This window comes from Microtus oregoni, unplaced genomic scaffold (genome assembly GCF_018167655.1).
Source record: "Microtus oregoni isolate MIOR12 unplaced genomic scaffold, Mior012 000013F_ref0000133, whole genome shotgun sequence".
Taxonomy (NCBI): domain Eukaryota; kingdom Metazoa; phylum Chordata; class Mammalia; order Rodentia; family Cricetidae; genus Microtus; species Microtus oregoni.
This window is the reverse complement of record NW_024543072.1, coordinates 1,127,285-1,151,637: the sequence shown is the minus strand read 5'-3', so window position 1 is coordinate 1,151,637 and position 24,353 is coordinate 1,127,285. Positions and strand designations below refer to the sequence as shown.

The following is a 24,353-nucleotide window of genomic DNA, read 5'->3' as shown; positions in this document are numbered from 1 at the left end:
CAGGTATACCAAAGCTTGGATCCAAAGGTCCTAGACTCAAGGGATCCTGGGTTGGGACTGAGTAAGTTAGACAGGCTCAGCCAAACTTGATTCCTGCCAGCTGCTCCTGCAGTTTTGGGAACCTCACATCTCAAATTCTTCCTTCCTTGTGTATCTGGACCTCCTTCTAACGGCTAATTAGAAAATCAACAGAATTTTACCTCTTCAACTAAATGCAGGGTGGGAAAAGGAAACAACGCTATTGTTCATCCCAACACTCTGGAGCTCTTTCTAGTCACGTCTCAAGTTCAAAAGCATGACTTTGCTTCCCTTACACACACACACACACACACACACACACACACACACCACACCCTGATACACTCGGGAGTAATAATGTAAACCTATGCCAATTTCCTTTAACTTGACTGTTTAGTTTAAAAGAAACTTCACTGTAGCTGTAAGAAAGGGCCATGCTTGCATTCAGATACTTCCAAAGCAAAGCTGGGGCTGAAGAACTCCATTTGGGCAACTCCATCCTTATTAACGGTCGGTATGATAACACTGCGGTTCAGCCTACGCTTGTCCAGGATGAAAATGAACGACCCCCCCCCCCAACCCTACTCTCCTACTCCTACCCCTCACCTCCCACTGCCAATCATATGACTTTGAACATGTCTCGGCTATCTTTTCAGGAGTTGGAAAATCTATGAAATCAGTTAAGGTCTTATGGGGGGCAGGTTTCTCATGAGCAAAGCCAGCCCATTACTGAGTGGAGACCCCTAGGCAGGGCCTAGATGGTGAGAGATTAAAGCTGCACTTCTAACACCTGTGCTCAAGGCACACACTCGCAGAGAGATGGGCTGGAGTGCCATGTCTGTGGTCCCTGATCTAAGTGGCAGTGATTCTGAAGGGTAGATAATCTCAGCCATGAGCTTGCATCCGTCACCGCCCCCCCCCCCACACACACAGCTGCACAGTACTGACCACTACAGCCCAGTGGAGGGGACAGGTACAGAGGTAAGGCAAGAGGGCTCTGGGCTCGGAGACTTGCGCAAAGGCATATCACTGTCACAAAGGAGTGTTAGGGTAGTTCTTGGCCTTATGTATATGAGCTGGGCTGCAAGCAGGAAATGGGTTGGGGCAGGGTTTCCAAAGTGAAGAATCAAACCTAAGTGAGCTGCAGCAGCAATGAGCTATCCTCCCCCTGGGCTCTCCCAGCAGGGTCCTGAACTGTCTTAAAACTCCCAGCTTCCTCAGAGGCAACAGCCAACACCCAGCTAGAGAAAACTCCTAGTTAGCCACTCTGACTTGTGACTCCCCTCAACTCCAGACTCAGGCATAGCCTCCCTTTCCCAGGAGCCCAGGGCATCCAGCCTCTATGGTCTCAGCCAGGGCCTGGGGAGGGAATTCTCTTATAGCTCAAGGGAGGGTTAGGCAACTTGTAGCATCCTGATATCCAAAAATAAAGTACCCGAGAAGGTACCGATGGCTTCCCGTACTGATCCGCACCACAGAGACAGGAGCGTGTGAGCGTCACAGGGGAGATTGAGTAGAACCTGACTATAGCAATAGCGGTAGCAGCAGGCCTTCCGGAACTGTGGTTCTGAAGACGGACCTTGTCCCAAGGCCCTAGGTTCTGGGAAGCCCTGCTTCCACCCCTTCAGTCGTTAGCATTATGCAGGCGCTGATTCCTGTCTCTGGGAATCCAATTTCTTCCCCGATTTACCTTCCAAAGCAAAATCCTGACCCTCTTCGGAAGCCCCACACTCTCCGCCATGGGTGTTATTCTCACGCCTTCCCTGGCCATCCCCTGCCACGGAACAGGCAGACTTGACCCCCTTGGCATCATGCTGCCACCTCCGCCAACTCCTTGCCCTGCACCTACACGGCAATCTCATCATCCAAACTGTCACCTAACTCCTGCCGCTGTAGGACATTGAGCAGGCGTGGCAGCTCCTCCTGGGACCATGAGTCACGCTCCTCGCTTTCGTCCGTGTTGGACTCATACTCTGAGGCGATGCCTGACTCTCGGAACTTGATGAGCTCCAGGCCACCCAGGAGCGGCTCACCCTGCGCCATCGGCCGGGTATCCTCAGATGGGAGGAAACGAAAGCACTCCAGCTTCACCAAACAGTCACGCCTACCTAAGGGACTGCCCGCTGGGTGGGCAAAGTCAGCCAAGCCAGCACCAAGCAGCGGCGAGTGTAGGTCTTCTGGCTTAGGGGTGGTGGGTTCACAGAGCACAGGCAGGGCACCTGAGCGGAAGGTGATCTCCAGCAAGCTGTCCTGGGAGCCCACTGAAGGGAGACAAGGGACAAGGAGAGGCAGTGTTAGGCAAGGCTTCAAATGGGAGCTTACTTATTAACCCTTGTGGCTGGGAAAGGCTTGGTTCTGGCAATTACAGTCCCTGAAAGGGTCCTTTGACTGACTCGGCAGCAACCCTGAGAGATTTTACAGCTTAACCCAGCACTTTGTCTCTTCCACCCTTGCAAACATCAGATGCACCTGGCTTCTGGGTGGGATGGGGCTGGGGACAGCTTTCAGAGAGTTGGGGAGGATGCTGAATGCCACATACTGGATTTGTGATGGGGAAAAGGTACCAACCCATCCACATTTCAAGTATGGGGTAATAGTGGAACCTTGCAAGAGAATCTGGACACCAGAGTGGGTTACACACATTTTAGACCCCCAGCCCTTTCTCTGACCACTGATGAGAAGTCCCTATAGGCTGGACTTATGAGATAGCTATGAGCTATTACGAAATAGCTATTAGGAAACCAATGGTAGAGCCAGAAAAACATCAGATTTGCAGTGAAGTCTTAAGTGTGACTAAGTCTCCACTCACTGTAGGCTAATTGTGTGAGCTACTTATTAAACCTCTCTTGAGTGTGTTTCCTCAGTTGTGCAATGGTCAGGATGGCATTTACTACTACAGAGAATAAAGGAACTTACACATTAAAAAATTCGGTCACAGTTCTTTGTGTAATAGCTGATTGGTAGGTATTTGCCAGTGCACAGTCAACACAGGCTTTATGCATGCCTAGAACCCACTCAAAGGCAGGTTTATGACAAAGGCCAGGACCTAGACTGCCTATTGCTTCCCAGTTCAGCTTGGAGGAGTCTGGTATACAGATGGCAAAGCATCTCAGACCAGGGGCTATGCACAGACTCTAGATACAGCCACATTTACTCAGCCGCCTTATCAATTAAGTGGACATCTACATAGTGCAGAGAACCAGCTACTAAAGAGTTTGGGGGAACCCACCGAGTTCATAACATGATACCCCATATGGGCTCAGTATATTTTCCTTGGGAAAATCTCTCTGAGAAAGAAATGGGCTTTCTTGGAATATAAAGTGACCGAGTTTTCTATAAGGAGAGTGGACAGATATGTACTAGTGTCTCCTAGGGATCTTCAAGGTCAAGTCTGGGTAGTGGATAGAAGGCAGCCAATATGGACTCTGGCCCTGTAATTCTATAATTTATGAAATGTACAGACTAGTAACAATGAAGCCTGTGTTCTATTGAACTATAAGGGCGCCATCAAAGCTCTGAGCAAACATCCCCCGGATCGTGGAAATAACTTATTTTATGAAGAGCGAGGCTGGATGGGACCCCAGCTTACTGGCATTCTGTCCTGACAGCTTCAGCTCCAGCTCCTGCACTTGCTTGACCAGCAGAGAGATATGCTGGAGCATGTCTTTGTTCTGCAGCAGGAGCTGGTGCACTCGCGCCTGGGCCTCCAGCCGTGCCGCAGCCTCAGCAGCCAACTGATCCTTCAGCAAGTGAACCTGCAGAGAGTGAAAGGCAGGAAGACAAAGAGAAGGAGGGACAAAGAAAAAGAGAGGGGCATTACTACAAATGACAGTTGCTAATGGATGGAGATGCCCCTATCCACATTCAATTCCAGATGAAGAAACCCTGTATGGAAAAAACTGGGGACCTAGAATTGTACTGTTGGAAAAGTGGCCAAGAGAATATAGGTCCCCAGCCCTGTAGACTTCTCTCTATACTTCAGGCACCACTCTGAGCCCCATGTCAAGTGCAAAAAGTAGGAAAGACATTCTCACTTCCTGCAGTGTCTGTGAAGATAAACTGCCCTCCATTCCTGTTTTAAGAACTTACATAGGCCCCACACAGCACATTTTTTTTTTAACTTCGATTTGTTTGTTTTGAGACAGGGTCTTGCTATATGGCCCTAGGTGGCCTGGAGCTGGCTGTATTGACCAGACTGGCCTTGAACTTGCAGTCACGCTCTTGTATTTCTTCCTCCTTGGTACTAGGACAGTAGGTATGTGACATCACACCCAGCATTACCCATATCTTTTAAAAAAACAAAAGAAGCCCAGTATGGTGGGGTACATGTTGTAATCCTAACATCTGGGAAACAGAAGCAGGAGAATTTTGAGGATAGTCCAGTGTATATAGCAACTTACAGGCAAGTCAGGACTAGCTAGCAAGACTCTGTCTTAAAATCAATAAAAAAAATAAAATATAAAAGTTAATATATTGACCAGACTATCACCATGTGACGCCTCACCCCAGCCCATAATCTTTCTTTCTACTTTCCTGAACATCAGTGCAACAAGACACAGGAAGTAGAACTCCATTGCTGTTAGTGAGCTGGTTGTAATAAAGCTTGGCTTCTCATATCTGGGTACCAGTTTCTCCATCTTTCAATTCTTTTCTTATTCTCAATGGACACCCATAGAATCCCCGATTCTTTCTTGGAAGGGGTTTAATGTTTGTTGAGTGACTAACAGTAGTGCTCTTCTGACAGCCATATAAAGCCAAGGTTGGTGTTCACAGCGGCCACTTCATCTATTCATATCCTTCTTGTGGTACGGGTTCAGCCACGGCACACTCAAAAGTCTAGGCTTATGGTGTTTACATGCTCATCCCTGGTGTGTAACCCTTGAATAGAGGTGAGATCACTGGGGAGAGATGGGGCATATAGCCAGGACGCTAGCTTCAAGAAAATAGTCAGAAGGCCGGGGTTCACGGACACAAGGTTCTTGTACTTAGGAAGGGGATCAGAAGGATTTCGGAAGGCTCTCGAGAAAGGGAATGAATGAGCTTGGTCACTTGGAACCAAGTCAGCGCATAGGAAAGATGGTTTTCTTGGAGACGAACCATGGTGTTGACAAAGAACCTGGGTAGGTGGGATGTGGGGTGGAAGAGGGGAAGCCTCCACTGTTCTCTAGAAATCCCCATGTTGCTGAGGCTGACCAAGGCATCTGCAGGCCTCTGCATCTGCTTTCTCGGGACACAGTACTAAGACGACTGTACTCAGGTGCAGCGGGTGCTTCCCTCTCTGCCCCGTTCCGAAGGCCTGGCTTCGCAGCTGGCTCTGCTTTGAACTGAGCAAGGGCACCAATGAGATTCGCCAATGCTTCCCATTAGTGGATCCTCAAGGTTGGGCTCATCCTCCCCGGGGAGATGAGACTTAATGAATCTAAAGAAAATCTGGCCATTTATAGGACTGCCAAGGACAGAACTCTTGTTTCCATCAGGATGATCCTTTGCTGTTTCAGATTCCCGGGAGAGATTCTCAAGAGGGACGAGACCAGGAAAAGAAGTGTCAGTAACACTGGAGCCTGGGGTTCTGATGGAGCGTGGTTATGAAACCTGCAGCTCCCTGGGAAATAGAGGCACGGGAGAAATTTCACCCAGGAGTCTAATCTAAGAAACAGGGAAATGGCTATGGGAAGCCCCAACCTGCACCCCCACAGGACAGGCAAGCTCAAAACTCTAGCTGCTAGTACTGTTACTTAAATGAAATAAGAGCATCAGGGAAAGGACCCTACCATCTAAGCAATCTCCTTACTAGATCTTTCACTTTCTACTTACTTTGGAATCAAACAGAAATATAAGACTGAAATATGGAAGGTGGCATTTCAGTGGATAAACAGAGAGCACAGAGCCCTGAACACCACTAATTAGCATCTGTTATAGGCTATACACCTGCTACACCCGCAGGTACCAGCATCCCAACAGAATAGACCATTAGGAAGCAAGCATGAGTCTAGCAGCTGGGGTGCTGGCGTCTTCGCTGACTCCTGAGACAACCCACTTTTCCCTGGGCTTCATCTGCCCCATCTGTCACGGGAGAGGACTGGCTAGGGGCTGAGATAGCCGATTCTGCATTCAGACAGTCATAAACACTGGAGGACACTTAAAAAAGTCCTCAGATCCCATGGTGACATCTGAGAATTGGGAGGGAGAACAAAAACAGAGGTTCCTTCTTGCAGAAGTTAGGGGAGTGTTGGAAGCCTCTCTGGCAGGTTTCCAAGTTCCAAAGGTGGAGTGCCATCAACACCCAAGAGACGACCCTTGAATACTATGCTTCTGGTAAAACCCATTGACATTAAGTGCCATGAGCAAACACCCCAGAGAGCGAGTGCCTCTTGTTCCGGATTACATAAGAATTTTACCTCTGCCAGCTCAGAGCGGTATCATTTCGTGTGTTTTTAAGCCCCACGAGCACAGAAACAACGCGCCGCTGTCACTGCCCAAGCCAGCACTAACGAGCCTCCTGCGTCTGCAGTCATCCAAAGTAGAATCAAGCATGAGGCTCAGACCTCTGCCTGCAGCACCCAAACCAGGCCAAGTGAGGACAGCACGGCTTAGAGCTCTTTAAACTCGGACGGGACTGCTCAAATGAGGTAGTGTTATCTTCACCCTTGGCTTGGGCTCTGTTTCTCAAGTAGGACAGGAGTAGAAGGTACCACCCCTACCCCCGACGCCCATGAGTGGCGGACATTTATCTTTCGACACTTTTCTTACAAAGAATTGAACATTTCCCACACAGCTGACCACAGTCCTTTCTGAAAAGGTGACTGTGGAATATCTCCTCTCCAGAGCCATGGCACGTTGAGTATGGACTATTCCATTCAGACTAAGCCAGAGGCACAAACACAGCACTGTGGCATCTAGAGCCACACTTCGTGTTGGCATCCAGCTCTGCATCCCAATCCCAGAACAACACGTATAACACCAACCCTGGCCCCTCCAGCCCTGTACCACTTCCCCAAAGTCTGCACTCACCCTCAACCCACCCAGCCACCTCAGACCATCGCCCCACTCACTCTCCGGCCTACTTGCCTGGACTCCAGCTCCTCCATCAGAAGTGGGGGCAGGGCCAGGCTGAAGTCAGGGAGTGGCAGGCACATGGAAATGGCAGCAGGGATAACCAGAGCAATCCCCCCCCCCCCACTTCCCTATACCAGATAAAGCAGAGGCAGGCAGCGCTGTCTCAGCATGCATTAGGCCAGGGACTTGGGCAAGACTGGGGACTGGGAGAAGCCACAAGAACGAATGCTACGTGGCAGGCCAGGCTGGGGGTGCAGTTTTCAGCGCTGTTTCTCTAACCACAACACACAATATCACAAAGCATAAATAACAAATTACTTGTTCCTAAATAAGCGGAAGTGGCAACAGGCAGAGGAGGTCTTTAAATAGCAACAATGAGCTTCACTACCATTTTCCGAAGAGCTAGGCTAGGGCTTGGCAAACTGTAAACATGTCTGGCCCACTTAACTGTTGTCAATCAGCCACAGTCCTGGAGCCAGGCAGGCCCAGCATGCAGCTATGCAGGCAACAACTACATCCCAGGTACGATTCAAGGTGTGGCTCTGTTTTTCATCCACACCCTTGAACTTCTGGTCCAGGTAAAAGCGAAAGCTAATGCAGCCAGGCGAGCCTCATGCTGGGCTGGGAGAGTCTCCGAGGGACTAGGGTAATTCGCTATTTACGCACTGCAGAATGACCTGGAAACCCTTTGGAGTTGGTTAATACCATCTTTGCTCATACGTGTTTAAGGCCAAAGAAGGCCTGATCAAGATCAGCACTGAAGGAATTGAGGTGAGGCTGGAAGAGGGCTTGAGATCTTAGAAAAAGTCACGACAACATCAAAAAGAACGAACTATGGTCCCGAAGGCAAACAGCCACATCAGCTGGGTGCGTGAGAGCCACGGCAGTGGGGGCCATAAAGAATGCAGTAAGCGGCTTTAAGAGCACACATTATTTGCAAGAAATTGGGGCTTTACCCTTAGATTTTAGACTAAGAAGGAATACAGGAGGGTTTGGGAGCTCAGAGAAAGGGAAACGTTCTCACCCCAAACCCTGAGATGACTGTTAGAACTGCTGAGTTCTGGGGACCACTAGAGTGATTCAATGAGACACCTTGCTGCATGCCAGCAGCTGGCTGAAAGAACAAGAGAAAGTTGACATCCCCCTAGGGAACTAATCGGTCCTGCGGAAGAACCAGGGGTATTGCAGCTGGTCCGTTGCAGGCCCATGGTAGATGCCAGGGTGCCCTGTCATCAGCCTGCTTGCATGCCATACATAACTGCTTAGACCCAAAGATGGGGACAATGACAGAAAGTCCTTTGATCAAATCCTACAGAGGAACGGAGGAACGGCGCTACAGAGGCTGGTTTAAGACTGAACCCACCTGCAAGACGGGGGACAAGGGCCAGCTGAGAGTACAGTTGTACCCTCCTGTGTCCCTGGCAGTAGATATAAGATGAAGATGGAAGGCAGGTGGCCAGAGAGTGACTTAAGGACAATGGCAGGGACAGGGTAGAGGACTATGCTCAAGAAGCCATCAGATGACCTTACGTCGAGTTCGACGGAAAGTTCAAAGGTCTACCGCTCAAAGTCGTCACCTACGGCAGCCTTTTGTCGTATTCCTGCTTGAGCCGAGGGTCCAGCCGCTCACTTGCCAGCTACACCCAATAGATTCTGAGCAAATGAGAGGCTTGGACTGGCCAACCTGGCGAATCGCCTACAACGTAGAGAGAGGCTCACGAAAGGGATCTGGAACACTACACGGTTCCCTTTCCTTAGATCCAACGCCTTCTAGGGGAGAGGCAATTAGAATAGGGCAGGGCAGGGAGGTTTTGTTAAGACAGATACTTGCTATGCCAGAAACCCACTCTTAGGTTTGGCCCTGATGGAGGCTGACCTGTGACAAGTTGTGTGTCTGACTGAGTGTAGGCTGAGTGCTTCCTTCCACTGCCACAACGCCGCTTGTAGATATGACACTTGCAACTGATTTCTCTCTAGCACTCAGCTGAGACTTCAAATTCAGATGCCCTTTGCTAATAAGACAGCATGAATATGCATCAGACCTACTCTTGGGTAAATAATAATTACTTGGGAATTGATATGCTGAAAGAGAATCATTCGGAGAATGGATCCACATTCAGTGGGAAACTTGGGGAAATGCTGAGCCTTGGGATGGGCCGGGGCTGAGATGCACAGGCTTTGCGTTGCTGTCAACCCCCACACTGAGGAGGAGAGTCTCAGAATGCCATGCTGTCATTAGCCAGAGATGGATTCTTTCATTTGACAAAGAACGTTTTCCCCCCTCCAAATATAAGAAGTCATTAATGACATTCCCTTTTCTCTGTCACTGATTTGGGAACACCTGCAAATCCTCCCACCAGCATGGCGTAGCCTTTGATTTCACAGTCATATCTCCCACCCCCATGCCGCCTCCAAGACTCTGTCTGCCACTTGGAGCATCGTCCCACTGGTTCTGCTCTCCTGAAATGTGGAGTCAAAGTGACCCACAAGGCACCAGCCTCAGGGACAGTCAGTGAAGGCTGGATGACAAGAGGGTTCTTTCAGGCCAAGCCTTAGCAGACGGAAGGATCACTCTTCTGGGGGATTTACTTCATCCAGGAGTCAGCGGAAGAGGAAGCAGATCGCACAGAAGGATCAGTAAATTCTCCCTGGAGGAGCCTATTTCCTGTACTGAACACGGAAAATCTCAGCACCTAGTCAAGCCTATCTGATCCAGAACACTGGTACACACAGTAGCCTTTCAAAGACAACTCTCCGACCATCCCATCCCATCCTCCTGACTATCTTCATCTACCCACCTAAGGCCTGATCCTGCCTGGCTCTGGCTTCATACTTCAGCTTTTACACGGAACAGATGCATGTGTCTTCACCATTCTCTGACCTGCCCATCATTGAGAGAAGGCTCAAACTACCAAACTCCAAGGAAGTATGGATGACAACGACCTCCAGTGGAAACCAAACAGAAGGGATTCCTGCTGAAAGCAGCAAGGGCAATCAATTCAATCCTCTCCCCAAAGCAGCAATGATCCAACCAGACTCCAGGGCACAAACTCCATCCAGATGCTAAAAGGTAGCCATTTCTCAAATGGCTCAGATCATCTAGCTGAATTCCCACGAGTTCATTGCTATTATAATGAATTCCTAATCAAATACTGTCTGGAATAAGTAGGTCACGAATGGAGGCTTGAGGACCTGTTCCGGTCAAGAGGGTTGGGATGCCTGAGCAGCAGTCTGTGCAAGGATGCTGGTCACAGATTTACACTTGGAGCTGTTTTAAGAGTTGTCACCCCTGTCCTAACTCCAAAGGCATCCCTTTCCACCCCAAACATGAGGACATAAGGTAGGGAAGGGAGGGTGGGACTGCGTACTTCTTTTTCCTTGGTACATTCAAATCATCATCCAACAACGTTCAGCCAAGCCAGCCAAGCCTAACTCAGAGCGAGGGATACACGGGGGAACCGATGTGTTTTTCCATTTTAACCATAGCTCCCACCTGTCTCCCTCCCCTGTCATCTCCTAGAACCCCAACAAGCAATGATCCAATAGCATGAGCAATTCCTTAGAGCTCCCTAGGTTGTAAACCTGCCCTGAGCCCCTTGCTAGGGAAGGCGCGTCAAGCCCATGAGAGTGGAGCCTGTGAAGAAGGGAGGAGGCTGAGGAGAACCTGGGCCACAGCCACTTGCGTCTGCTGCTGCTGCTGCTGGAGGAGCTGCTGGAGGAGCTGCATCTGGTGGTGAGTGGACAGGGGCGTCCCTGAGCCCAAGCCTGGTGGTTTCGAGGAAGCAGAAGGGAGCAGCATGCGGGGTGAGGCTGTCAGCATGGGCTCCTGAGGACTGGGTGAGACCTGAAGAGAAAAGACAGAACATGGCTCATAGGCAGAAGCCACCTCCGAGGGCCAGTTCCCTCTCACTGGAATGGTCGCGATGGGTACATGGGCAGAACAAAACCCATGTGCTAGAGATGCTGCATCTTGAAGGACAGGAATAGCTCCAGGGAGAAAATACTGGCACACCTGGGCTTGGACCACAGAGCCAGAAAATTCTATCTCCATACCTTGGGAACATCATTTGCCAATAGGGTAGAAGACGGGCAGCTGGCAAAACGTTTTTTTTCTTTTTAACCCCTCATTTCCAATAATATACCTTTCTGAATTGGGGTTTCTAGCTTTAGAATCTATGTTTGTGTACACAGCTTCCTATCACGTTACTATGGCAACAAGAGAGAGACGGTCTCAGCTCTTCCCCGCGCTATCCTTTGCTTCCTATTCTGGGGTCAGATGCTCCATCCTCTCCCATCTCGTCTCACAGTGAAGGAAGAACAGTTGGACATCACATGACCCAGAGGGACTTCGGTTAGCTAGGTAATCACAGCTGCAGTCTCTTTCGCACAAATGGTTCCAGTAAGTCAGAGTTGAACGCCGGGGAGGTAGGTTTTGTTTCCAGTGGCTCTGCTGATCTTCAGACATGCAGGAAGAAGGCACCTGGGGACAAATGCCTATGGCCCCTAGGAGTGAGGTCATGGGGCAGCAGAGAAAACTTTGGCACTGCCCGCCAAAGTACACAGGCGTTTCCTCATGAACTGGACTAATCTGAGTTGGAGGATAGAATGTGCCAGAGAGCTTCCTGGGAACCCAAGGGTCGGGAACTTCCCTTTCAGTTTTTATTTTCCTTAGCTTAGTTGCCTCTAAATTTGAATTTAGTCTTGGGGCTTTCGGGGCTTGTCTCATGGATCGTATCAGAAGCTCCCGATGCCTTAGTTGTCCTACCCGTGGAATGCCGGGCTGGGGTGATGAGGCCCCCCTTAATGTGGTCTCAGTTTCTAACATGCCGTGGGCCAGTTTCCAGACTCAATAGAGCTGTTACACAGGAGTTTTTAAGGCACACAACTGCTGGATGAGGCGAGAGGGCTCAAACAGACTGTTGTTGTTGTTTTTGCTAAGTCATGTGATTATCTGCATCACATGGGTCTGTTGGGTGGGCTCTGCACAAATATCACAAGACGCTGTTGTGTATGGAGAAAGGGACAGAACATTGAAGGGATCCCCCAGGCGGGCAATAAGCTTCAGACACAAGCTCCAAAGCACCCTCACATGTGTGCTGGCCTGTGGATGCTGAACCTGCAGAAGTCAGACCTCTGGGAAAGGTGACAAAATATGCTCTAGCACTGCCACTGGGTGACAGGGCACCTCACTTCTGAAGCTGCAGCCCGGGGAGCCATAAGGCACACAGCTTGCTCAAAGGATCACCTACCGTAGAGTCTATGTCTCCTTCCTTCCCTACAGCATCCAGGTCCGTCACCCCACGACTGAACTTGAGAATGTCATTCCCAGGGAGTGGAATCTCCACAGCATCAATGTCAGTTTCCTCAGCCGCAGCCGTGGAGGCCCTCTCGGCTCCAGGAAGCTGGCGGCCTGCAGAGACAACAGGGCAGGAAACCACGGCATAAGAAACAGTATTTTCGCTTTATTTTGTTAGTCCTCCGTTAGTCAAACCCAGGCGTGCCATGGGCTTCCTCTGACATTTACACGTCCTTTTGTTCAAGTACACAAACACACCTTTTCAACCCCATATGATACTTTTAGTCTTACATCATCGTCAAGTTCAGAAACAAACAAACGTTTGCTCAAGCTGGGTGCAGCACCTCCACAACCTGGAACATTTCGAACAGCAAGGTGTAGAGACGCTAGAAGAAAGGGCGCTGTCATCTCTAACTTCCTCTTAGCTCAAGCCTCAGTTTCCCAACCTGGCACTTACTCTCAAGAGTTCCACAGAGAATATTTCCTTACCCTATATTTGGGATTAGGTTTGTCACTATGTTCTGTTTTGGTGTTTCGAGATGGGGAGGGGGACTTTACTTTATAGCTCAGAATAGTTCACAAGGCCAGCCCCAAACCTATGCCTATCTTCCTGTCTCTGCCTCCTGAGTGCTGGGATTACAGGCATGTGCCACCATGCTCCTCTATGTTCACCACGATTTCTTCAAATACAATTTCCTAATAGCTTTCAGAGACCAAACAGCAACTGGAAAATAGAGTTGGGTGGTGGTAGCGGGGTGCACAGAGTGCTGATTCCCTAACGTTGGAACTAGCCCAGAAAACCAGGTGCCAAGCCCGTGTCTGCTTTGCAGAGCCAGTGGCTGTAAGTCCTTTCTATGCAGATAAACCTGACCACGTAAGGGAGCGAGCTCAATATTTAGAAGTCAATAGGATGCTAGGTTTTCCTCCTAGCTGATCCAGCTTTTTATTTCCTTGTTTGTATTGCGTTTATTTATGCACTTGTATGTCCGTGTATGGGTGAGTATGTGCCATGGCGCACCTGTGGAGGTCAGGAGACAGATGACCTGAATCGCTTCTCTCCTGCAGTGTGGGTTCCAGAGATCAGATTCAGGCTGTCAGTCTTGGCAGCAAACACCTTTACCTGCTGCGCTCTTTTGCTGGCCGCTAGCAGGTTTTATTTGAATAAAGTCCTTCCAAAGGCTTCCCAGTCTATGTACATGCTGGACAGTTGCTACATGGGAGAAGGCATACCTCCAAGGAAATAGATCTCTCCCGGGAAACCCTCCCCAGGGAGAGTCTGAGAGAGGGTAAACTGCACAAACAGGCAATAAAGATTTGAGCAGTGGTCCCACCTTGCTCTGAGCCTTGGGGGTGGCCAGAGGCAGCTGTTGCTAAAAGATATAAAAGGTATACCTCCCCCATAGTACAGGGAACGGGAGAAGAATGAGGGAGACAAGAAAGACAGGCACAGAGCAGGGAAGGAGAGAGGAGGCACTGGGAGGCCTGTAAGTGAGAAGTAACATACCCCCCCCCCCCCCCCCCCCCGCTGAATCCCAGAAGAGAAAGTGCTGACATCAAAGAAGCCAGAACAGCTTCCAGCACTTGCCCTTTTCAATTTCCAAGTGTAAATAAGTTTCCTCTGTACAATGAAGGGCCTGCCATCCCATCACAGGCAGGGCTCCTCTGGAAAGATAAACACTGCATTCAATGAAAAGCTCCCCAACACAGAAGCCAGATCCCCACAGGAAACCATCGGTTTTCCTCTGGACCTTCATAGGAAAATCCTTCTCAGGAGAGCAGATGCGAAAAGAAAAAACAGGTTTGCCAGCAGTTTACACACACTAAGAAGGTGAGTGGGAGGCATAAAGGAAGCGACCAGGAGAAGGCAGTGAGCAGGCTTCCTGAAGAAGAAAGGGTTCCACCTCCAGATCCAAAGGGCACCGACTGCTGACACTCAGATACGCAGCCTCATGGCCACAGGAAAGCCAGATCAACCACTCAGCTCATACCTGCTGTGAATTACAGACCTTTAGAGCATCCCCCCATCCATTCCCTTGTGCATATGTTCCATATGCAGAACCCTAGCTACACGGCTAGCACCAAGAGCTTACAATAAACCCCGTCCTGGGTTCATTCACCTGTGTTCTCCAGCGCCTCAGAGGCGAACTGGTACCCAACACATGGTTTGCTGGAGATCACTGAGTGGGCAAGGGTAGGGTCAGGATGAAAGTCTGACTGCCCTGTGTAGCAAGCCTGCAGCTCCAGTGACCTCTTGTCATGACTTTCTCACTTCCATAGCGGCCAACAGTCTGTGCTAAAGAGCCAGCCACCACAGAACCCAGGCATCTGCCAAAGATTATTCTAGAGCTTGCTGTGGAGTTACTTTTTAAATTGCAATCAATATTTAAAGCCATAGACCTTGTGTGAAGTGGATGCCCGTCTATGGGCAGACTGATCGGATCAGATGGAGGTTCAAACAGAACAAAGACGAATCTCCCACGAAGAACCGGGAATGACAGCAGCAGGTGGCTCTCAGACTCAAACTCAACCTTCCCCAGGTCTCCAACAGCACATTACTGATTTACCAGGCACGAGAAACAATTACTTAAAATGAACCACCCATTAAACACAAACACAGATAGAGATGGGAAGGAGGAAAGAGATTTCTGTGTAGCTATTTCTAGCCAAGTTTAATAGCCGGGGAGAGAAGACTCCTCAGGGGTGGTGTTCTTGATGCAGCTTCCTTTAAATCACCCATGGTCCTGGAGGAACCCCAGTAAACTCACTGGTTTTCCAAGCTAGACTTGGGTGTAATTATTCTTTACCATCAGGGCTTTGTGGGCTGAATGAACATTTGTTCCTGTCTCTGCAGGAGAAGCCACACAACACACACACACACACACACACACACACACACACACACACACACACGATATGTCTTTCTCCCTCACCTTACTATATAACCTCACCTTTGCCAGCAGGTGCCTTCCTCCCTCTCCCCCAGGGATGCCAGTATGAAAGAGTGTGCCAACTTGAGCTTGATTGGTTTTGAAAAGATACAACTAATGTATCTTTGCCATCTTAAACCTCAAAGCAAGCATGCTGGGAGAATTAGTTTGCTTTCGATCGCTGTGCTAAACGTCATGACCAAAAGCAATTTGGGGATGACAGGGCTGGCTTGGCTTATGCATCTCCATCACAGTCCATCACTGAGAGAAGCCAAGGCAGGAACTCAAGCAGAAGCAGCAACAGAAACCATGGAGGAGTGCTACTTATTGGCTTGTTCATCCTGCTTTCTTCTGCAACCAAAGAGGACCTGCCCAGGGATGGCACTGCCACGGTGGACTGGGTCTTCCCACATCAATCATTAATCATGAAAATGCCCTACATGACAATCTGATCTAGGCAATTCCTCAATGGAAGTTATCTCTGTCCAGGTGACTCTAGTTTATGTCAAGATGATACAAACTTACCAGCACACTGGGCTTGACACTACCTGTGGAAGGCCAATTATATAATTACATTCTTTAAGGTAGATAAGAATGCCAAGCAGATGACACCTCATGTATATTAATGCAAATTAAGAAAATTGTCTCTAAAAAGGTAACAGAAAAGGCCAGGTGTGCTGGTGCATGCCTCTAACCCTAGCACTCAGAAGGCAGAGGCAGGTGGATCTCTGTGAGTGTGAAGCCAGCCTGGTCTACATAGCAAGTTCTATACTAGACAGGGCTCCATAAAGAGAGGTAACAGAACAGAGGGATAGTGGTGCCTAGTATGGCTGGAAGGTGGGTGCTGACTTTTATACTACAGCGAGAAGAGAGTAACTATGCCGGACTCTTCAGTAGCCACCGTTTCCACCACTGCCTTCCTGGCAATCCACCGTTCAGCCTTCTGAATTCACTTTGCGTTTACCGCCTCAGTTGTATTAACTCCCCCAGCCGAGGTGTCATCATTCCTCATCAAAGAGGTGGCTTAAAAGTCACTCTGGTTGGAATCTCTTCTCGATCTTCAAGCTCAACTTAGCATGGAATAAGCACTTTATAGATGATTGTTGACAGTGATTAATACACACGCTGTCCCTTGGCCACACTTATTGACTGTTTGTCAGTTTATTCAACAAGTATTTATTGTGTTAGGAGGTCCCTATGCTCCCAAGGTTCGCAGCCCATTGAAGACAGAGGGCAGGCATCCTCTGCCTGGTACTCAGAGGGCTGGATGTTAATGTCAGTGGAATCCTCCAGGAGTGCCGAGAACACAGGCACACAGCAGAAAACAATGTATTCTGAGTTTCTGAAAGGGGAAGGGAAGAGAATGGGAGCTAGGAATCAGGCCCCCCGGAGGAGAACAAGAGCACAGAATGAGGAGGAACTCTGCAGGAAGCAGAGGGCACTGCACCAACAATAAGGTACATGAACTACCCAGAACAGGAAAGGAAGGAGTTTGGAGTACCTGGGGGAAATGAGATTGAAAGCAAGGAATAGGAAGTGATCCCTACTGGGAACTCCAAGGATTCCCCAGAGTCTCTTCCTCAGCATGACAGGAAATCTGTCATCTCCCCCAGCAGATGGCTGCAGGGGGCTGTAGGTGGAAGGACAGCACTGTTCCGATTGCAGGAAAATAAGACCTATTTCTTAGTGTTGCCTGTAAGAAAGGGCACTGGCAGTTCTTGTCAATGGGTCAGTCCAAGACATCCTGACCTCCATGACCAGAGGCTGAGGGACAGATCCAATTAACTACTTAGGAATTACAGTAACCTCCTCGGAGAGGACTTCTGCGGTGACAATGGTCATCTCTTTCACTCTAGGATCAAGCGGTTTCACCAGATCAGTGTCCTCTGCTTTCTGTGTGTGTGTGTGTGTGTGTGTGTGTGTGTGTGTGTGTGTACCAGCTGCCAGTGTGAGCATGGGCTTGAAATCTCTTGAGATTTCGGCTGCCACTCTCTACCAGCAAGATAGCAGGCCATTGGCAAAGTGGTGTTACCAGAGGCTGGGGATATGGCTCAGCCAGCCTATACAGTGCTTTCACGACCATGGCCTGTTATAAACCACAATTGGTCCAGTGCACAAGGGAAAATACAAGGCTCCATCTAGTGATGGTTATTATTAGGGAAGGTTACTGTGATGCTTGCATTAGCCAGAGGCCACCATCAGTTGGCACAAATGAGAGAGCCAAGAAAGAAGCATGATGATCCCCTGTGGTCACAGAGAAACAGGGCTCTAGATGAAATGTCATGTTTTCCTAATTTATGACTAACATGTGTCCAGGGTAGAAAAGTTATCAGTACAGTGGGGGTAAATCTTCTTGCCACCTCAGCCACCTAGCTCCTTTTCACAGAATGATCTATGTTGCCACTTTCTGGTGAATCAAGCTGTGAAGATTCTATGGTAAACTTGCAAGTGCACACACATGTACATACATGTATACCACATGTGTATGCATGAGTATTCCTACGTATTTACAATAAAATGTGATCTCTAGGAACCATAACCACAGTTCTAGAACTTGATTTTTACAAAATGGACAAAATGTCTTAAGATGGAGTCATATCAGTTCACAGATAACTGAGGATTCTTCTTAATCATTGAGCAATAGTCTACTATTTATATTTAAAAGTGACTTCATAGCTAGGCACGATGGTGCGCACCTTTAATCAAGAAGCAGAGGCAGCGGCAGAGGCAGGCTGATCTCTCTAAGTTTAAGGCCAGCTTGGTCTATGGAGTGAGACCAGCACAGTCATGGCTACAGAGCGAGACTCTGCCTCAGAAAGAGAAAAGAAACGAAACTGTCTTTTATAATCCTTTGGCTTTATAACTGATTCCTCACTTATGTAACCATGCAGAAGGTTAACTGTTTCACATGTATGCTCTATCTTTAGAATGCAGTCCTAGAGATACTACGAGCATGATTTAGGAGTCAACTGACATGTAGAATTTTGAGTTCTGCGGGTATTTTCACGTTATTCTCCCCAGGGATCTGCAACATATTAGTGCATGTGCCTGACTCGGGCTCTGGCCTCCTGCTTTGAGCGGTTCAGTTGCTTCACAACAGCACAGCTCTCCCTGGTCGCATCTATGTGGATATTTATTTAAATACAGAGTGTGAATGCTTTGTTACTCACTTTTCCTAGAAACTTTCTGCCCTTATTTAAAAAATTGTCACACATCTGTGCTCAAGTAACAGTAGCTAACATGTATGTATATATAGCTAACATGTATGCATCTATAGCTAACATGTATGTATCTAGGGCTTTCTGTGTGCCAAGCATCAGACTTGACCTTTTAAAATCTATTAGCTCACTGAATTATGTCATGACCCTGAGGCACACACTCTGAGCTATTCTCCAGAAGTAGATACTTAGGCTCAAGGCCGAGTAGAACTAACTTTTGCATGCCTAGAGACCGAGACTGTGCTGTCCCAATGCAAACCAGGAGCCTCTCTGTCCAGCCACGTGACAATACTGCTGTTTAAGCATAATACCTATTTTTGTGATTTTTAAAAAGATTTAATTATTTATTATGTATGGAGTGTTCTGCCTGCATGCCAGAAGAGGGCACCAAATCTCATTATAGATGTTTGTGAGCCACGGTGTGGTTTCTGGGAATTGAACTCAGGACCTCTGGAAGAGCAGTTTTCTTAACCTCTGAGCCATCTCTCCACCCCTATTTTTGGGATTTTTTTTAACCTTTTTCATTTGTTTTTGAGACAAGCTATATGTAGAATGGGTTGGCCTTGAATTCTTCATGATTCTCCTGCCTCTGCCTCCTCTGTTTTCTAACTCTGATGTGAATAATTAGTTCATATGACTTTTAGGATGTTTCATCTGCTAATGGAAATAATTGAATTTTTGCATTTTTCTTTGATTACCATTTTAACTCTTCCACATGAGCTTTTTGGATGTGAGTACCACAGGTTACCAAGATGTCCCCTTTGCTGATAGAAATTTGTGCCATGTCAGACACAGTATTCATGCTTATGACATTTAGGTTTTCCATTCAATACTATGGTATGTTCTTCCATTTCTTAAACTAAATATGTATATCTATCTAATCTTAAATACTTTATCTTGGTTAAACTGTCATATTAATGAACTTCTTTTTCTGCAGAAGAAATCATGTAGATATGGTTTCTGACTAGTTGTTATTGGGACATATTAACACCATCCCTCACTCGGGAAGCTAAGGTAGGAGAAGTCTAAGTTCAAGGTCAGTCTGGGCTACAAAGCAAAAACTTATCTCAAAGCTAAAACAGACAAAAATAGAACAAAAGGAAAAATGTAATCAAAGTAAGTGTAAAATTATTAGAATTAGTTTTTAAGTCACTTAACAGCATGGCCCCCACTGTGTCCTCTCCCTCTGCAGCCACGGTGCCTACCTGGGTCTCCTGAGCCATCGCTGTTCCTCTCACTCTCCCCGTCTTCCTGGCCATCTGCATTCTGCTGGGTGTGCTGCAGGCTCAGCTTGTGGCAGACTTCAAAGGCCTGACCCACCGTCCGCACAATTCTCATAGCTTGACTCTGGGAAGGAAGACGGAAAAGAAAGAGTGAAGGATGCAGAGACTCCACACGGGCACAGCAAGGGGCAGTGTGGCTGAGGATGTGCACGGTGGTCAGCAGCCTACGCAGCCAGAGAAGGAAAGGGGGAAAAATTCAGGATTTCTCAGATACAGACATACTCTAGAAATAGCACCTGTGTTACCATGTCTCTGAAGCAATCGTCAGCTGAAGACAGGCGCCAGAGGCAAGTGTTCCATTTCTGCACTTAGAATTGGACTTGGCCTCATTTGTTCCTTCCAGTATGAAAGTTGTTCTGATCCTTCAGAATCTGTCACCAGCCACTACCAAATGTCCAATGAGCCCATCAAACTAGGAGGGACTGGGCCATCCTTTGACTTCTAATGGCCAAGTTCCCAGGAGCTCCTACAGATGGGTCTCTATGGGGCTGAGAAGACAACGGTTAACTGCAGAACCAGCTGAAGACTGGCAATCTCACAGACCCACAGAGACCAGCAGAAAGGAGAGGCAACTCTTTACCAGTGCTTCTCTAAGACATTGGATACCCAGACCTGTACACACAGTGGGGAGAGTCTCTTCCATCAATGGCATTAGGAAAATGAAATATTTACATGCAGAAGAGTGAAATTAGACTCCCGATTTATACCACATATAGAAATTAACTCAGATCAGAGTCAAAACTGTAAAACTACTAGAAGAAAACAGGGATGAAGCTCCAGGGCACTGGTTCTGGGACATGGTGCAGCTCTTTCCTTGCTTTTATTCTGCTATGTAACTTCTTCCTTTAGGAGCCCAGTGGGTAAGCTCATAGGCTTCCAGGATTCCACCACTTAATAAGGAAAGATAGGGAGGGCAGAGAAGCGATTCCCAGATTGTCTGCAGCAACCCAGCACAGCTGGGCTCCCTAGGCATGGTCTCAAAGGTGTCCCGCCGGTTAGATAACATGATGATTACTTACCTCTCACCCACTTTCAAGTATTGAAAATGAAAGATATGTAAATATACAGTCTCAGAGCCCACAGTGAGGAAAACCAAACATTGCTCCATCGTCAACTCTGGGTTATTTCACTAGACTTTACGTTATGCCCAAGACGAGCACTAGCCATGTTTTCACGATCTGAGTTTGGGAGCGACTGCTACCTAGTGAGACCATATAGTCCATTGATAGTATTCAAGACCCCCAGGGGACATCAGCATGAGGTGGATGACACTGTATTACTACTCTAATATCTAGGGCTCTGACAGACCAAGGGGGTCCTGCTGAGATTACAGTGCGACTCATTTGTACTTCTCATGATGTTGAGATTTGTCTGTATCTCCCATACTACATCCGTGAACTCCTTCCCATTCCTAAAGCATGAGAATCTGCACTTCAGAAGGTATGGAGCCTAAAAAAAACCAATGATGAACACGCCCCAACTTTGTACATCTCTTTTCTATAATGATAATGATAAATCATTTGAGAATTTCATGAATCTCATACAATATATTTTAATCATATTCACCCACACTCCTCCCTTTAACTCTTCCCAGATCCACTTCCAACTGCTTACCCCTCCAAACTTCATGCCTACCTCCTCTTTTTTAATAACCCATAGGCTACAGTTTGTGCTGTTCAGATACTTCTGTGGGGCCATCAGTAGAGTGTGGACACCCTAGCTACTCAGAGATGGGCTCATAAACCACTCCCAACTCTAGAGTACCAACTGGACTGCCTTCTTCAGCAGGCAATTGCAGCTGCCAGGCTGTAAGGACATCCACATCACTTTTGATCATGAGGATGCTCCCTGGTCAGGGCTAGACCAGGAAGCTCCACCCTCAGATAAAAAGACCACTTGCTGTGGCCTCAGTGATGTTCATCTTCTAGTTCCCTCCCCGCTCCTTTCTGAAAAGAGGAGTAGGCTGCCTATGGCTTCTGCATCTTTCGCATCACAGCAAAGCTCATTCCCCAGTCACTGCGTGTGTTACTTTCTTCTGCCTGCCACTGTCCCTTAATGGAAGATTTCACTTCCCCTCCCTCACTAACTTTCACAGATTTTTCTCTCCTAAACATCTTTACATGATGCAGAAAAGCTAAATACTTTAGGTTCGCAAAACCAACAATTGCTAAGACTAAGCTTTTGGGCTTTTGTTTTTTTTTTTTTTTTTTTTTTTGGGTTTTTCGAGACAGGGTTTCTCTGTGGTTTTGGAGCCTGTCCTGGAACTAGCTCTTGTAGACCAGGCTGGTCTCGAACTCACAGAGATCCGCCTGCCTCTGCCTCCCGAGTGCTGGGATTAAAGGCGTGCGCCACCACCGCCCGGCTTTTGTTTTTTTTGTCTGTTTACTTTTGCTTTTGTTTTGTTTCAAGACAGGTTTTCTCGGTGTGGCCTCGCTGTCCTGGAACTCCCGCTGTGGGCTAGACCGGCCTCCAGTTCACAGAGATCCACCCCGGCCTCCAGTTCACAGAGATCCACCCCGGCCTCCAGTTCACAGAGATCCACCCCGGCCTCCAGTTCACAGAGATCCACCCCGGCCTCCAGTTCACAGAGATCCACCCCGGCCTCCAGTTCACAGAGATCCACCCCGGCCTCCAGTTCACAGAGATCCACCCCGGCCTCCAGTTCACAGAGATCCACCGCCTTTGCCACTTGAGTGCTGGGATTAAAGGTGTACACCACTACCACCTAGCTGAGCAATATTTAAATAGCAAAAGTTTAATTCTGTGACTTTCTTATATATAAATTAACCCAGAAATCTCATTCTGAGTAAATATTTTTAAGGAACGGGTGTCAGTTTTCCCCATCACTCCCAGAATAAAGACTCAGTTTCCCCCTTTAAAATGTAGTCAGATAGGAAACAAAACTCATTCCTGAGTGTGTTGCTGTAAAATCTCAACTTTTCCTAAGAAAGACATGGTATAACTTCCATCACCTCTGTAAGTCACAGGTATGTCCTCAGATTACAGGATTGGGCAGGGGCAGAGGAGGATTTATAGGCTTAGTTTTGGATTTATATAAGAGGCTGGGGTGGGAGGGAAAGGCCTTCATAGAAGACTTTCATCTCTCATGTATCCGCAGCTGATAATGGATGCTGGGGGATACTCTCAGAACTGAGTATTTAAAGCCTCTAAATTCTGCCTCAGTCTCTAGTCTTCCACCTTCAACAGGAGCAAAGATGCGGGCGGGCACATCTAAAGGTTCAGCTGTTTAGAAGCCCGCAGTGCTGTATGGAAGTGGACTGGCTTTAATGCTTGGTGCAAGCAGCATTTTTACACTTCAGTGCATCTTCTAGACTCAACAACCGACTCTGAGCTCTATCTGATTCCCCTGAAAATGCAGAAAGGGCTGCTTTCAGTTACTGGTTATGCCTTCCCCCATGTTGGAAGGGGCAAGTCGTCCCCTCAGCCCCTGATGTCCTTCTATCTTCCCTTGGTCACAGTTTCTCTGTTTAAGTTTCTCTAGCTCGCTATGGATGTGAACCAGTAGTGTGTGTCTCTCGCTGCATCTCGTCCACGGCACGGAGGACTGAGGTGTGGGGAACATACACGCTAGCTCCTCCCACAGGGCTCTCATGCAGCAGTGCCCAAGAAATGCTTTACTTTGACAAGTGTGGTATCAGATTTCTGTAATCCTAGTTCTTGGAGGGCAGAGGCAGGAGGATTGGAGTTCAAAGTCAGTCTGGGCTACATATCGAGGCCTTGTCTCAGCTCAGGGGGATGACCTGAGTTTGGTCCCAAAACCCAAATTGTGAAAGGAGAGAACCAACTCTCCCAAGCTGTTTGCTGGCCTCCACATGAATATCATGGCACACACACAAACATGCATACAAGCACACACAAATTAAATAAATAATGCAATAAAAATAAAAACCTCTATTCTGATTAAAAATTTATTGCATCAAAAGGTAATTAAGAAAAATGTAGATCAATTATTTAATTATATTCCTCATACAGTGTCCTACCTGCATCAATACCTGCACACCAGAAGAGGGCACCAGACCTCATTATAGATGGCTGTGGGCCACTATGTGGATACTGGGACTTGAACTCAGGATCTCTGGAAGATCAGCCAGTGCTTTTAACCTTTGAACCATCTTTCCAGCTCCCAAAAAGATAGATCTTGATAGGCTATTTGTGTTTTCTTTATTCAACAGCATGGAACATGAAAAATTTAAGAGAATCTCTTTTTCTTTATATATCCTAAGATCAAAAGGATGATAGCCATTGCCTCCTTCCTATAGCATAAGAGGAAAACCCTTGGGCAAAGGCATCTCAGCTCTGAGCTAGCCCAGCAGCTTCTGTGTGGGAAGACACTGGTGAACTTCTACATTTGCACAGTTGGTGTAAAATGATTTCATTTCAGTTTCTCTTACTCTTTTTAAAATAAAGGCTATGTCTCCATTCACAATAAAGGGGCATAGCGGCATGTTTGATGGACAGCTCTGTGTTCTTGAGGAGGTGACTTGCTACACATCAAACTAGCCTGTCTGTTCTGCAGAATGACTGCATACCCATA

The 24,353-nt window shown here is 47.7% G+C and overlaps 1 protein-coding gene across 6 annotated transcripts in view; it reads right to left on the bottom strand.

Moving 5' to 3' along the window:
• The window catches only part of LOC121454874 (carboxyl-terminal PDZ ligand of neuronal nitric oxide synthase protein-like), a 286,814-nt gene that overhangs the window by 16,848 nt on the left and 245,613 nt on the right, over positions 1-24,353 (bottom strand). For 4 of the 6 annotated variants that reach the window (XM_041662247.1, XM_041662248.1, XM_041662250.1 and 1 more), the window contains exons 6-10: positions 19,721-19,862; positions 12,324-12,484; positions 10,739-10,918; positions 3,608-3,773; positions 2,127-2,279 (exon numbers count right to left, since the gene is read on the bottom strand). In XM_041662247.1, the coding sequence (XP_041518181.1) occupies positions 2,127-2,279; positions 3,608-3,773; positions 10,739-10,918; positions 12,324-12,484; positions 19,721-19,862 (802 nt within the window). Of the gene's footprint in view, positions 1-2,126; positions 2,280-3,607; positions 3,774-7,086; positions 10,690-10,738; positions 10,919-12,323; positions 12,485-19,720; positions 19,863-24,353 lie in introns of those variants that run through there. The other 2 variants (XM_041662251.1, XM_041662252.1) reach the window with 2 other exon arrangements.